This window comes from Ursus americanus, chromosome 14 (assembly GCF_024610735.1).
Source record: "Ursus americanus isolate L20-20 chromosome 14, mUrsAme1.1.p, whole genome shotgun sequence".
Taxonomy (NCBI): Eukaryota; Metazoa; Chordata; class Mammalia; order Carnivora; family Ursidae; genus Ursus; species Ursus americanus.
Window position 1 is genome coordinate 15834173 of NC_142140.1, and position 16275 is coordinate 15850447.

Below are 16275 nucleotides of genomic sequence, written 5' to 3' on the forward strand. Positions count from 1 at the left end.
ATTGTGCACCAAGGACATATGATTATTTTTCCCTTTAGACTAAAGCAAAAGGACATGTTGAATCACATTCAATTTGGATAAATAAAAGTTAATAGAAGAATTGGAGGATTTCTCAGATCTGATATGCATTCTGAGACTAATAATTTATTTTAATTTAACACAAAAGGTCTTTTAGAGATACTATGCTGATTCAATATACATATTTAAAGGGCAAAATGTTAATGCTAAATTTTGACAGGAAGCTGAAATGTGAAGTAGGAAGAGAATTTCTTATTCACACAAGTATAATTTGGGGGCACCTTGATGACTCTGCTCTGCCCTTTTTTAATCTATTACCAAAAAAGAGACATTATTATTTAACTCTGAATCTTTGTTACAGTGAGTTAGAAGTGACATGAATCAAAATAATGTCATCACTTTAATAAATATGACTATAGCACTTCTAAACACTGGATTCTCTAGTGGTAAAAATACTTTTATTTGTATGGTTTTCTGATTCTAATTCTTGATTTCTACATATTTTAGCATTCTCATAGCTTTCAAGATTAGTATATCTTTCTATTTCTTGGAATGCTATTAAATATGTGTCTCTTATAATTGTTGCTTTTCTGGCTTGTAAATTACTATGTTGGTTTCTGTGTTCTCCCAATATATTATTGCCTTTTTTTTTTTTTACAAATATATGAACTTCAAAAGTACCCATTATCACACAGTGGGTGGGAAGCAGCATGATAGCAGAAGGGTTGCTCTGACAGTCAGACAATCTAACTCATGTCCAAACTCTATGACAACTCATACAGGTAAACTTGATAATTAAGACTAGAACTCCACAATCTTAACAGACTGTGGCTGATGATTTAGAAAAAATGGCCACTATTATTCCCTTTTCTATTTCCATGCCCCTTTATATTATAGCTTTGCAGCTTTTCTATCGAGAGATGAAGTATATTTCCAAACCCCTCAAATCTGGACTTAGAGCGATTAAAAGAATGGAGCAGAAATGACACTATGCCAGTTACAAGTCTCAGCATCATGATATTTTGTGTGCTCCTAATTTCTCTTGGTACTCTAAGCAGTCACTATGTGAAAGAGCCCAGAGCCACAGAGGATGGGAGATCATTTGAACCAAGGCAGAGGCAGCCCAGTTGTCTCAGCTAAGAATGTCCTTCACCAGCCTGGTCCCAGACGACCCAGGAGCTGACCACGGATGTTATTCGCCCAAACCAAAACTAAAAGAACAGCCCCAAGGGAGCCTACCTTAAATTGCCAACTTTCAGACTTGTCAACTAAATACATGGTTATTTCTTACTTTACTTAGATTTAGGGTGGTTTGTTATACAGCAAAAGCTAACTGACACACCAATACTAGTTGAGTAAAAGAACATGTATCATTGAAATGGAAAGAACAATTTCAAAGGTTATTTCTAGTTTTGATATAACATTCTGTGTCACTTTTTCTTCTATTTCAATATAGCTTTTTTTAATACCGAATTTTAAATTTGAGAGAAAATAGGTATTTCAACCTTAATTTATAAAGACTTCACTATACAGGAAATAAAAAATAACTATTCTTCATTGCTTATTGATGCAAAAATCATTTAATTGCATTGTTTTACAATAAAAATTTCATATTTGACAGTTTATAATTGAAATGTTAGTTCTGTTTAAAAATAGAGCTTGATGCATTTTTAAGGATTCTATATTAGCCATAGAAATTACCTTAAAATTTTTGTTTATCACTTAGTAATTCAAACAACATAAGTATTATGCATTTGAAAATTGCTTCGCATATGAAAAAAAATAAAATGCCAATAGATTATCAATCAAAACTCATAATAATAGAACACTTTACCTGTACAAGTATTTATGAGTGGCAGCAGAATTACCAGTTTCCATAGCAACCTCATTTCCACTTTCTAAGGTCAAAATTTCTCCCATACAATCAGCAGGAAAAAAAAATGTCTATCTTCCAGTCAGTATCTCAAGAGTCTGAAAGAAACAAAATTGTCGTGAAACGACAAATATACAAACATGAATACTTTAAAATGTATATAAATTTTTGCATATTATTTGATTAATTATGAAACTATTTTTACCCAAAATAAAGCAACCTAAATGTCTACCTTTTACATATATTTTGCAAAGTTACAGTAATTTCAATTCATATTTCCATAATTTCAGTTCATACCTTAGATACACATTCATTTGCTCTGAGATTTGATGTAGTAGATAATGGAGTAGAATGCAATTCAATTGAATGTATTATATAGATTAAAACTTCACTGATATAATTTTGAATTTAATTGCTTTTGAAATGTTAATGAGGATTAAAAACATATTAAACCAACTCCTGTAATTCTGTTGTTGCTCTTATTTTTGATTCTATGCCATTAGAAGTAGGATAAAATATTACTCTATCTTATATGTATTAACAGTGAATTTATAAATTTCATGGACTTTTCTAAGTTTTTTTATTACTATTTTTGAGAATATATTCATTAAGAAACATGATCTTTCCTAATGTTACTAGAACTAAGACTAATATTGTACTATAAAATTTGTGCAATAAATGAATTTCTGGAAGTGTTATCTTTCAAATATGAGACATGCTTTTCCTGTGGTGTTACATCATAATTTTCTCTAATTTATTTTGACAGTTAAGCTATCTGATGATAAATGAAATTAAGACAAAGTGTTTTGTGTTCTTTACTCCAAAAGAGAAATCTAATAAGGAGACTCTTAAAACTCACGATCTCAAAAATATATATATGTAGAATAAGTTCAGAATAAACTCAACTAGGTTACATTTGATAAATGATTATATATCAAATGACAGGACCCTTTGGGACTTTTTAACATATATAGATATAGATATCTATATCTATATCTATATATATATATATATGTTTCTTGTATATATATATATTTCTTGTAACTTCAAATACTTTTGGAAGTATGTGGATTTTATATGTGATGCTAGCAGAGAATGAAATTTTGAACATTTCCTGATATATTTTTAAATTTTGAAACCCTTTCTTTTCTTTCTGTTGCTAATTACTCCAACTAAAGTAAAAAACTGACTATATTCAACTGTAAGTTTTTACAAAATCTAAGTTAAATGCTTTCAAATTTAATCAAGGAATAAAAATCCAAGGGAAATAATTAATATTCAGTGCTGCCATCTTATGAGAGACACAAACATTTAACAAAACAACAAAATCAAACATAGATATATATATACATTGCTGAATGTTTATGTGTGGTAAATATGGTAAATATTTTGAACTAAAAAATGAAATCTATGAGATCCATAGGATGGGGTTCAAGTAGCATTTTGAGCTGAAGCTTGAAGGACAGGTAGCTCTTAGCCAGGCAAAGAGTGGGTATATACAGTATAGGGTGTGTAGGTCTGCAGGAGTTAAAATGGGATAGGATGAGGAATGAGACTTAGCAGTCTAAGCAAAAGGGAAAAAGTAGGACATGATCCTGAGGCAGGACTAACTTTACATTTTCAAAGATCTGAAAAAGAACCAGTTTCATGACATCAGAAGGACAATGGCATGAGACAAGGTTGGAAAAGGAGAAAGAGGGATAGATGATACCATCCAGATACCTAACACCCAGGAATGGTTCCTTCTTCTTTGGACTGGCATAATTATTCAAAATACCCAATGTCACAAAAGCCCACAAAATCTAGCTAACTTTACCCCACCTGATACAGATGAGCTGCTTCCTACTCTCCCAGCTTGCTTTTATCCTGTCCCTGGGTACACTCCCCTGCATGGCCCTTGTCTCATCTGAATCTGTAAGAAACAAGAGTTCTGCTTCATCTATCCCAGTTTTGTATCTCTGGGTGTTATTGTGTTGTATTCTGCCATTCAAAAAACCTATAATCATATCTGATACCATGAAATTATGAAACCATCTGCCATGCCTACACCCCCAGAATTTCCAGATGTGAACCAATAAAATGAAATTTTTGCCTAACCAGTTTATGTTGTATGTTTACCTCTTGCAAGCAAAATCATCTAAATAGTACATTCATTCTTCACCCTGAATTTATATGAAGTGTTTCTCAAAGACGCCAGACCAAACTGACTGATATATACCCCCTGAGACTTGTATTTATCAAAGGCTCCACTGTATTGCCAGAGCTTTCATACCTTACCTTGAAGAGAAGCACCATATATAATACTTGCTTATAATACTTGGTGTGGTATGTAATGAAGAGCTTACAGTTATTCCATAATATGTGCTTGGTTTGTATCTGATAGCCAAACAATCTAGTATTACCAAGAAAAACACTAAACTGGAAACCTAGAGACATTGTTTCTACTATTGTCTCTTTCTCTTAACCAGGTGAGTAATGTTGGGTGATTCATTTATAATCACATTGACTGCCATTTTCCTCTTATGAAAATAGAGAGGTTTGAGCTAGAGATTACCTTTATGTTTCTTCCAGGTCTAATATTCCAAAATTGTTTGATTCAACCCAGTGTATAAAATATTTCCCTTTACCATCTGAGTGTTTACCAGCATCCTGTAATGGGAAAAAGCCCAGGAGATATTTTATTTGGCAAAACTCTATAAAGATAGGTTAATAGCTATTATTTATACATCGGTTGTCATTTGTAAAAGTTCCATTCGTAACAGTTTAAATTACATGAGGAAGGAGAATACTCTGGCTCAATGAGAGCCATCCAGATTAGAAGAGTCTGGTTATTTACTCACAGCCAAATGGCCTAGAAATATTCAGTAGGTAAAATTTATGTTGGTCACTGACACACAAAATAGCCAAAGGAATTATTTCTAGGCTCCTAGAATCCTGAAGATTGCTTGAGGCAAAATAAAGGAGGCCAATATATAAACTTAAAAGAATTTCCAGAAGCTCTAAAAAAAGTTTCAAAAATGCATCACCAGCATTTTGTTTTAGGTGAGGTTTTTAGGCCATGCAATCTTTTAAACATCATTTTGACCTGGAAAAGTGGGTATCTTGGTTCATGACCCAATTGCTAAGATCACTATTGTATTTTTACTGAACAAACTTTGTCCTCTCCAGACCATGTGTGTTTCCTTTTTTTTTTTTTTTAAAGATTTTATTTATTTATTCGACAGAGATAGAGACAGCCAGCGAGAGAGGGAACACAAGCAGGGGGAGCGGGAGAGGAAGAAGCAGGCTCATAGCGGAGGAGCCTGATGTGGGGCTCGATCCCGGAACGCCGGGATCATGCCCTGAGCCGAAGGCAGACGCTTAACCGCTGTGCCACCCAGGCGCCCCATGTGTGTTTCCTTTTGATCTCATGGAATTTCTCAATGCAAAAGTATTAATTTCAAACACTTCAACAGAAGAATGTGCATAGGTTCACAATTCCTTTCTTGCAATTCCAAAATATGTTTTGTTTTGTTTTTTTAATCTCTGAAAGTTAAAATATCCTTGTAAGTTGGATAGCAAAATTCACTGGGTGGTAAAACCTGTCCTGAATTAATGTGAGTCTGTTCAGTCTGTTTTATCCAACTTATTATAGAGTATTTACATGTTTTGCTGCTGAACCAGAAATGCTGGTTGATAGAGCTGTTGCCCACTGGAGATGTTGTCTAAATACATATGAAATTATACCACAGTGTCTTTCTAAAGGCTAAAATAGGGATCAGCAAACTACAGAATGATGACAAAATTTGGTCCCTTGTCTATCTTTGTAAATAAAGTTTCCCTGGAACCCAACATGCCTGTTTATTTATGTACCGTGTATGGCTATTTTTGTGCTACAAAGGCAGAGTTGAATAGTTATACCATATGAGACCATATGACCCTCAAGAAAATATTTATTATCTGGACCTTTACAGATTAAGTTTCTGGAAGTTCTTTTGCTCATCCCTACTCTAATATATTCTAAACTCTAAAATATATTTGGCTATAAAGATTTCGGTATTCTATTGTGGCACTGTATTTCTTTAACCCTATGTATTTATACTCAGCAAAAATATCATCTGTTTACCAGAAAAAAATGGGTCCTGTATTTTGCAGTAGCTTCAGCCAGTGAGTGTCCTGCCTTAAATTGACCTCTTTGTACCATGTGTTGTTGACAAGCATGTGACCCCAGAAAGCAGGTAAGAGAAGAATTCAGAAACAATTGTTGTGACCCTGAGGTCATACCCAACACTAATTATTCTTAACCCAGACAACACTAAGTTTCTTTGTATGGTTTAGAATAATTGCTTTTTTAGAATTGGAAAGCTATCACTCAATCTACCCCTTGGCTATAAAACCATCCATCAGTCTATGAATTGCATACAACTCCCAGTAAACCAGGAATTAATTAGGAAAGTCAAGTATTGGCTAAACCTTAAGCAGTAGGGATATTCTGGTGGGGGGGGGGGCGCTGTTCAACTGTGTTTTTCTGGCAGACATGGGAGACAATGGGATTTATCAAAAGATAAAGTTTTGTTTTGTTTTGTTTTGTTTTTTAAAGAGGTTTCCAACATCTGTTTGCACTGGGAACTAGGGAGAGGAGTTTAAAAAAAAAAAGGCAGGATATGGAGCCCCTGGGTGACTCAGTTAGTTAGGCATCTGACTCTTGGGTTTGAATCAGGTTATGATCTTATGGGTGATGGGATCAAGCCCTGCATCAGGCTCTGCGCACAGTGGGGAGTCTGCTTAAAAGATTCTTTCCCTCTGTCCCCCTTCCCCCACCCTCTAAAATAAATAAATAAATATATATATAAATATAAATATATATTTATGTATATATTTATTTATTTATTTATATTTAAAGGCAGGGTGAATGTTCATGTGTAGCTCTGTAACAAGCCTTTGAAAGGGGCTCATACAGGATTCTAGTGGATATTCACCAACCATACTCACAAGCTTCAGAGAATGCTTAAGATGACCTATATATCACACTGAAGGACAGAAGGAAAACATGGGAAGTTATTCCTGTCCAACTCTCAGTGTGACGCTCTTTAACAATAGAGATATGTAGGTGATACCAGTCTGGGTAATGGAGAACTATGTTCATTAATACACACTCTATAGAAATCCTCAGGTCAATTACAAATTATAACTGTTCCTTACACCTTCTGTACTATATGAAATGATTTTCTCATTTTGATAGAAAAAGTAAAACAAACTTGCTACTACTGAATGGCTTGGTGATTGGAATGGCTCTAAATACAGGGTGATAGAAAGGCCCATGCAGGAATACTACTTAAAGTATTGGCCAACTTCTCTTTCTAACTGGGTCTCACTTATGTTGCTTTAGCATGAAAGAAAACCATAGTTGAAACTGCATTAGTCCTAATGGGCTCTATTCTTCCTCTACTTACAGGAACACTGCTTTGACATTAAAGAATTTTGTAGCAGAGATCAAGATCCATTTTCAGATTGTGTGTTCATCATCAGAACAAATGTGCTCAGCACTAACTGCCCTTTTGTTTTTAATTGACCAGTTAATTAACTGTATCAGATACATTAAAAATCCCAAATCTATTTTCTTCAGGTACCTTCACTGTTGTATTTCAGTGCAATCAAATTCCACAGACAGAAGAGAATATGCTTAACAATTTTTAAAACAGATTTCCAACCTCAGCATTCATGGAGTTATTTACTATCAGACTAAATCAATAATAAATTAAAAGATGAAATATTTATGATCTGCAAAAAATCTGGCTTGGACTAGGAAACCCCAACTGCCATTAAGTCAGGCAAAGTAGCAAGATAAATTGTACCATCACATTCCTTGTTTTCAGAATATAATGCTATCACTTATGATAATTGTTATGCCAGCTCTCAAAATAGGCAGTCATAATAGATGATAGATTAGTAGAAAGATGTAACACAGTGTGTTTAATGCAATCACAGAAGAATTATTACTTCTTTTCTTAGAGGAGGCATGATTACATGTTAAGTTGTTAACAGCATGAAATAAATGCAAATATGTCTGTTAGGAAAATAGTTAGAATCATTTGTACATTTTTGTTGTTGTTATTAGAGCAAAAAGCTGTAGAACTCAACTCAGTCTTCAATACAGTCAATCTCTGATGCCTCTTGCTTGAGGAGTCTCACTGAAAGAGATTAGTGCGGAAAAACTGATTTTCTAACTGCTGAAAAATCATACTTTCGATGGATTGCAGAATTTAAAGAAACTGTATAGATGAGATAGGCCAGCCCTTTGCTTGCATAGATGAGGACACTGAGGCCTAAGACCAGGTAAATGTTTATTCCAATTCAGTTCAGGACCTAGAATAGACTTGGGACTTGCTGGCACAACCCTGACAGAGGGTTCTCCTCACTAGTTATCCCCCTTGATCTACGACTAGGGCATGCCACCCAAGTCTAAATAGCTTCAGATTCTGTGGGTCCATTTTCCCAAATGTAAAATGTACATGATTATACCTCATAGGAATGCTCTCGGTGTTTACATTAATCAGCATAAGAGAATGCAGGATGGGTGATACTAGTTTGGAGGCTTTGTAATGTCCACTCTCCACTCCTAAAAGGGTGACAAGAAATATCTGTTCAGCCACATCCAAGTTTATTAGACTTACTGCAGAAAAGGACAACATAACTTGACACAGTCTTAGCACTACCTCATAAGGAGAAGTAATGGATGATATATGTATAGGATTTTACAGCCTGAGCTGAGTGATTTTAAAGTTATTCTTGCAAGACGAGAACCTGAGTAGGACTGGGCATAGTTTATGGATTATAGCTTTGGATTGATGGGCACCATGAGGTGAGACTCTTGATGTGCGTCTTGAAATGTAAGTTTTATCCTGTAGAAGCAAATATTTCCTGAAGCAAATAACTAAATGATTTTTTGCTTTCAGTATCATTTAACATAGAGATAGGGATATGCCAGTTTTAGTTCCCAGTGTAATAGAACGAATGGACTGCTAACCAACCACGAAATCAGAAGTTGGGAAACTTTTTCTGTAAAGGATCAGATAGTAAATATTTTCGGTTTTGCAGATCATTTGGCCTTTGTCACCACTACCTAAACTGGACTATTGTAACATAAAAGCAGCCATAAAAACAAGACAGTAACAAATGGAGTGGCTGTGTTCTAATAAAACTTTATTTACCAAAAAACAATCAAGGATAGAGTTTAGTCCAAGGTTGCAGTTTACCAATCCCTGGCTAACGAATGATATGGAGAATAGTTTCTATTGGTTAAGTTCTTAGCCCAAGCCTCCTGAATATTTGATTAATCCCTGGAACGACAGAAAGCTGAGAGGGATAGTTAACATATCATAACAGATTTCAGAAATATTGGGATTACGAAAAATGAAGTGTATGCATTTATTCCATTATTTATAATCTATATATTTTTGAACTTTGCTACTGTATAAAAATATATATATATATATTAATGATATATATATATAACATATATATATGTTATATATATATATCATATATATATATATAACACACATATCATATATATATATATAACACACACCCACATATGTTAAACAGCTTTTTCTTTTCACTTTTTTGCCTCATCATTACAAATAAAAGAAATAATCAAAACAAGAATATTTACAGCAAGATCCTATTAAAACAGATACGTGTGTGAAGTATTTTTGTTTTGTTTTGGGGAAAGTATAAAATCTGGGGAGCAGTATTAGAACAGCAGAGGAAAAAAAAAACCTTTTACTTTCTTCTGTGCCTAAAAAAAGGTAGTTGGAATATGAGAATTTTTTTTAAAAATGTTTCTGCTTTGCTACATTTTCCAACTTAAAAACAAAACAAAACAGATCAGTATAGGCCAAAACATTACCTAAATCTAATAAATCATATTTAATTGAAATATATATTAAGTCTTATATTTAGGTTTAAAAAATTGATCTACTTATTTAGAATTGGAGTGGAGTGGGGAAATTGACTTTACATCAATCAATGGTTAAAAAAGGACACAACATACACGTATGGAGTGATTCTAGGCCAAGATTTTATATTTGCCTATTTTTTTACATAGTTTTCAAAAATGGATATAACCAAGATTGCATTAATAAAAGCATAGTGGTCAAAACAAGGGAGGTGTTATTTCTGTCTTAACCTGCACTTATGTAACCATATAGGGGGATTGTATTTTCTTCTAAACATCATGGTTTAAGAAGAATTTTGACAAATTGAAACTCCCTCCTGGGAGCAGGGCGAGGATGATGAAGTGCCTAGCAATTTATGAGGGTCAGTAGAAGAAATGAGTGTGTTTAGCCTGGAGAAGAGAGGATTTAGCAGGCAGAGAAGAGCCATCTTCAAATATTTGAAGGGCTGTCTTGTGGAAGAAGGATTAGACTTATTATTTGTGTCTCAGGAGAGCAGAACTGTGACCAAAGGGTAGACATTCCAGGGCAGCAAATTTCAGCTTAGTATCAGCCCAGAGCATTTTAACAAGTAGAATTGTTTAGCCAGTGGTTAAGTGTACTGGCTTGAAAACCTAGGCAGTCTGGGCTTTTATCTTACAACCTACAGATACTTAATAGCTTTGTGACTTTAGAGGAAGCAAAATAGCCTCTCTGAGCCTGAGTTTCATGATAATTATAACGGAAAAAGTATTATCTCCTGCATGGGGTTTACATGAGTATTCTATGAAATTGTTCCTACAAGAGTAAAAGTGAAATTTTTTCTCCTTGAGATACCAAGTTCTTTATGACTAGGAGTATATAAGAGTAGCTAGATGACACCTTTTCTGGATATTATAGAGGGCATTTTTGCATCAAGGAGAAGGTTAAACCAGATGGCCTCTTAAGCCCTTCTAAACCTGTAGCTTTTTAACTCTTTATAAGATAAGGAAGCCAGAAATCCTCTGGACCAGGGTTCATTAGATGGTGGTCCAAAAGCCAGATTTTTGTAGCAGAGTATGTAAACACTGGGAAACCCACATAAAAATGAACATTTGGGTTTCTCTTTAAATATCTAAAGAAATATTTAAAGGACCTCACACCGGTCCAAATGGCTAAAATGAGCAATTCAAAAAACAACAGGTGTTGAAGAGGATGCCGAGAAAGGGGAACCCTCTTACGCTGTTGATGGGAATGCAAGCTGTTACAGCCACTCTGGAAAACAGTATGGAGATTCCTCAAAAAGTTAAAAATAGAGCTACCCTGTGACCCAGCAACTGCACTACTAGGTTTTTATTCAAAGGATACAAACATAGTGATTTGAAGGGGTACCTGCACCCCAATGTTTATAGCAGCAATGTCCACAATAGCTAAACTATGCAAAGAGCCCAGATGTTCATCAACACATGAATGGAGATATATATAATGAAGTATTACTCAGCCATCAAAAAGAATGAAATCTTGCCATTTGCAAGGACATGGATGGAACTAGAGGGTATTATGCTAAGCGAAATAAGTCCAACAGAGAAAGACAAATACCACATGATTTCACGCATATGTGGAATTTAAGAAACAAAACAGATGAACATAGGGGAAGGGAAGGAAAATAAAATAAGACAATTGAGAGGGAGGCAAACTATAAGAGACGCTGAACCCTAGGAAACAAACTGAGGCTTGCTGGAGGGGAGGTGAATTGGGGGGAGGGATAATTTGAGCGATGGGCATTAAGGAGGGCACTTGATGGAATGAGCACGGGGTGTTCTGTGCAACTGATGAATCACTAAATTCTACCTCTGAAAGTAATAATACAGTATATCTTAACTAAATTGAATTTAAAGAAAGAATTTTTTTAAAATCTGAAGATTTGGCATCACTGGGTCCACACTTCCACACAGTAACAATACTACAAAAATGCATTAACAGCAACCAGTTTCAGGAGTGCTTGGCCCTTTTCCACTGTTTACCTGTGTCTGGGGGACCTCAACTGTCCCTGACCCACCCCATCTCACTCTTTCCTGCCACTTGCTTGGTTTCTGCCATCTCTGCCTGACACCACCTGGGTGAAAAAGCTGGAAGCAGAGTCCTTTTGGATTGTATGACAGCACAGAGAAATAGAAGGAGGAGGAGAAAGAATGAGATACCAGGGGGCTGGCTGAAAGGGAAGATCACAGGAAGAATAGTAATACGACTTTTTGAACACTCACCAGGCTCTATGTTGTATGTGCACTGTCTCATCTAATTTTCTCAGCAGTCCTACAAGATATGTACAATGATGGCTCTCATTACACAGTTGAGGGGACTAAAGCTGGGAGGGGTTAGGAATTGGACAAAGTGTAGCCAACTAATCAGCAAAGTCCCTCATCTAACCAGTGTCTGTTTGAATCCTGAGTCTGTGCTTTCCACCACAATGGTCAATTTTATAGGCTTTACAGTTTTGCCCAAATCTGGCTCTGTGAGACACAGCTCAAATTTCTTAGGCTTCAAAAAGAAAAGATCTCTCCCTGTTATAGTTGCAAATGGATGATTCCTCCTTCGGTGTGAAGAACCTGAATTGCTATAAAGCTATACGGCACTGGGCAAGGGTTCCCATCGTGTGCTTTTCAGGCTTTTTAAAAAAAGTAGCATGCAGTCAAATACTATGCAAAACACAAGGTTAAATAAGGTGAACAAATTCCTGCAGGATTTTCCACTGTCTCTGCTATTTCAAGGTAGATCATAACATTTGAAGACAAAGGTATGGTATATAGTGTTGCTCAGGCTTCCAGGATCCTTGGATTCTGTTTTCTACAGTGCTTTTCCTAGGGTAAATGCTCCAAAGAAGCACTTTGAAAAACCTGATTCAGACAAAAGAGCCCTGGACCAGAAATGCAAAGATCTCCAAGTCCCATCTCTGCCAACAGCTAGTGACAGAATCTGAGTAAGTCTTATAAACTCTGTTCTTAGGTTGCTCACAGTAAATACTGGGATAGTAGTATCTGTTGCACTGACTGTTCCTAATTTTTGCATGGATCACCTAAATAAAGTATTTGAGAGAGCTCTCTAAATTGGAAAAAGCCCAAGATATACATCAGGGATTAAATGACTAAAGTGTCTCTCTCTCCTGCATAACTGATTAGGAAAATTGGCTGGATTCTAATCACTTTCATGAGAATCAGTGATTTTCTGACCACACTTAATGGCATATCTTCTTTTTTTAATGCCTGGATGTGTGAATTTTCTGACCTACCTGGAAGAGAATTATTAAAAGAAAATCTATATATTCATATTATCATGAATACATTAAAATTATGCAGTTGTAGGTACTCTGCTGAGAAAGAACACACTTTTTTCCAAGGCTATCCATTAAGGGAGAAAGGGTGAAAAAAATAGTGAACACTCACAGCAGGATGTACACTGATTCCATTCTGTTCCCTTTGGCTAAGGTTCACGGTCCCTGGCCCCTGGACAATTGGACCTTTTGCCTTCTCTTCCATCAACCTGTCCCCTGATATGTGCTCCCATTGGCAGTCCTGACCTCACGGAAATAGGAGTCGCCTCAGGAGGAAAATGCAGTTGCCTATCAACACTGTTGCTGCAAAAGTCTGGGAAATTCCTCTGTTATTGAGAGGCTAGAATTTTGAAAATAATAAAAATAAAAAGGAGAAAAAAATAACTCATTTGGGAACAGGGAATGCCATTACACCTCAGTCTCTTAAGTGCCCCGTTCCTTGGCTTTTTGAAGTTACAGAAGTGTGGATCAGTCTTTTTTGTTGAAGGTTTGTTATTCTGGTTAAATACATGGGCCATGAGAGGAGAGACTATAGCAAGAGGCATGGGGGACCAACCTCATGCCCAGACCTTGGCACATTCTATCACCTTTGGAGACAGTCTTTGCAGGCAAAATAAATGCACCTGTTGACCTGACCAGACACTTTCCCAAGGGGAGGGCACTAAGATATTGTCACTGATTTCCCCCACTTCACATCTGCTTCTTGCCCTCTTACTAAGAGGACTTAACTGCCTTCTAATACTTAAAACTCATGTTCATATAAATAGTACCCACTTTTGTAAGCTGATCTATAGTGTGAAAGGTGCTTTCTCAAATAAAATGTCTCATTTTGATTTCTTAAATTACCAAGAAAAAGAAGGTAAGGCTCAGAGAGGTTAACTAACTTTCCTAGACCCACACAGGATAAAGTGTGCATACTCTTATAAAAGCACTGTTTTATTTATGTATCCTATGATGACTTGGGACAAAACTGTAAGCCTAATTTGCATCCAGATCAAGGGGAGAGTCTTGTGAGCTATTAACAGTGGGGAGGGAGTTAAGAGAGGATGTGAAAACCATACTCGGTGCCTTCTGCAGAGCGTTCCCAAGGGTAGACTGGCCTGGTGTTGGGGGAAGGGGGAATTGAACAGGAATCCAAAGGCAGAGAGAGTCCACCACTGCTTGTAATCACTGACATAATTTCAGTTAAGTTCAGCAACATTTTGGGTCTCAGAATTCTAAATTGAGATGAGAGAGCAGGCAATTCAACAGAGACAAGTAAGAGGGTAACTTTCCAATAATGTAACACTACTTCAAGTATTATTAGGTCAAAAGCACATAGATGGTATGTCCCTGAGCTGGACCTTGTACCCAGATCTTTTGATTTCAAGACAAGGGCCCTTTTCCTATTATATACAGGAAGCAAAGGATTGTTGTCAGCTATCTGGATATATGTGCTTAGAATTACTCTGAAAAGAATATTAATTGGTTTCTAACACAGGAGGCAGGTTGAATGTGAAGGTAATTGGGGAAATGGTCTAAGGAAGGAGGGGCTGTAGTGAGAATAAGAGCAGAGAGTTGCTCTCAAAGATGGCATTGGTTCTGTCAGACCATCCATGTCTGAAGGGAAATGAGAAGAAAACTAGTCATTGGCACAGTGGCTCTGCTGGGCTCCTCAAGAGAAGGCAGTAGTAGGTAAGAGCCCATGCTTTGTAGCCAAAGTCCAGCCTCTGCCTCTCACTAAGGGAGGGACTTGGTACAGGTTACTTAGGTCTTCTGTGCCTCAGTTTCCTCCTCAGTAAAATGAGGATAATAATAATAGCTTCTTTCCAGGTTTGAGTTGAGGACATGTTCATTCATATAAACTGCTTTAGAAGAGCGTCCAGATGAAATCAGGGCTCAACAAATAATAGTTGCTATTATTACTGTCATCATTATCATCATTATTAAGTACAAAAAAACCAAATTTGAAAGATCAGGTCATTTTCAAGGATGCTTCTATCTTTGATTATGTTGGTCCATCTTCCCAGAATTCTCTAATTTTAGCATTCTACCAAGATCCGATGACCTTTATTCCATGAAGATTTTTATTATACCTTCACTTAGAAATGCTTTTGCTTTCCTTTCAACTTCTAATTGATTTACCTTTAATGAAGGAATGAATGAAACATTTAAGGTATGTCTGCTTTTTCATGATCTATTTTGCACCATCTATTTTTCAGGGTTGTGTGTGTGTGTGTGTGTGTGTTTGTGTATGTGTCCTTGTACATGGGAAGGGTTAAGTTACATTAATTCACTGAGTGAATGGGTGATTTGTTGGTACTTAGGAGAGATTTAAATTTATTTCAGGGTGTTACGGAAAAAGCAATCCAGAAGCAATAATAATTTTGAGAGTTACTCTTCTCTTTGTTATCTTGATAGAATTTAGCATAATCTCCTTGAAGGTGATACATTAGACCCTTTAAATAAGGGGAGTGAACAGAAATAAGTAGGCTTAACCTGGACTACCTGCCTTCAAGTGACTGAACAGTTGAGAATGAGAATATATGTGAAGGAAGAATTCTTTTTGCACTAAAGTGACTCCAGGCAAGGATGGTATCACCCACCCACCTCTTCATATCTTTTTTTTACCCATGTGTCTGGTATGACATCAATGGGACAATTGATCTTTAGGTCCCAGAAGAGGTGCATAACTTTCAGAAAAAGTCAACAACTTCAGGTTCTGCATCGGGGTTTCTAGTGGCTTAAATCTGCCTTCCCAAATGTAAAATGGTACCCGGGTACGAGACATTTTTGGCTTACTGGTTACAAACAGATTTAAAAGGATATGAGTCTGAAAGTGTATTGATCATGTTGCAAGATGTTATTCAGAGGTTTTAGAGTCAAAGAAATACAAGCACAGCTGCATATTTCACAAGTTTTAGGCCCAATCTGGTTGTCAATTCCCAGAACATACTAGTTTTTCAGGGGATGTACACATATAAATAAACTAAATGCATATAGAAAAGCACATACATCTTTTCTTTCCAAAATGCTTTCCTTCACTCTACCTGACATAAACTCCCTGATGTCCCAGCCACCGTAGTATTTTTGGCACAATATTGTTCCTGATTTCTCTATTGCCTCCTGGGGACCTGCCTTTCAAACATCTAATGTGAATTTTCTCATGAATGCCAATGATG

At 36.1% G+C, this 16275-nt stretch overlaps 1 protein-coding gene across 1 annotated transcript in view; it reads right to left on the reverse strand.

Moving 5' to 3' along the window:
• CNTN6 (contactin 6) overlaps positions 1–16275 on the reverse strand; it is a 270310-nt gene that overhangs the window by 214396 nt on the left and 39639 nt on the right. The window contains 1 exon segment of the mRNA XM_045808106.2: positions 1853–1989. Coding sequence (XP_045664062.2) covers positions 1853–1907 — 55 coding nt within the window. The 5' untranslated portion in view covers positions 1908–1989.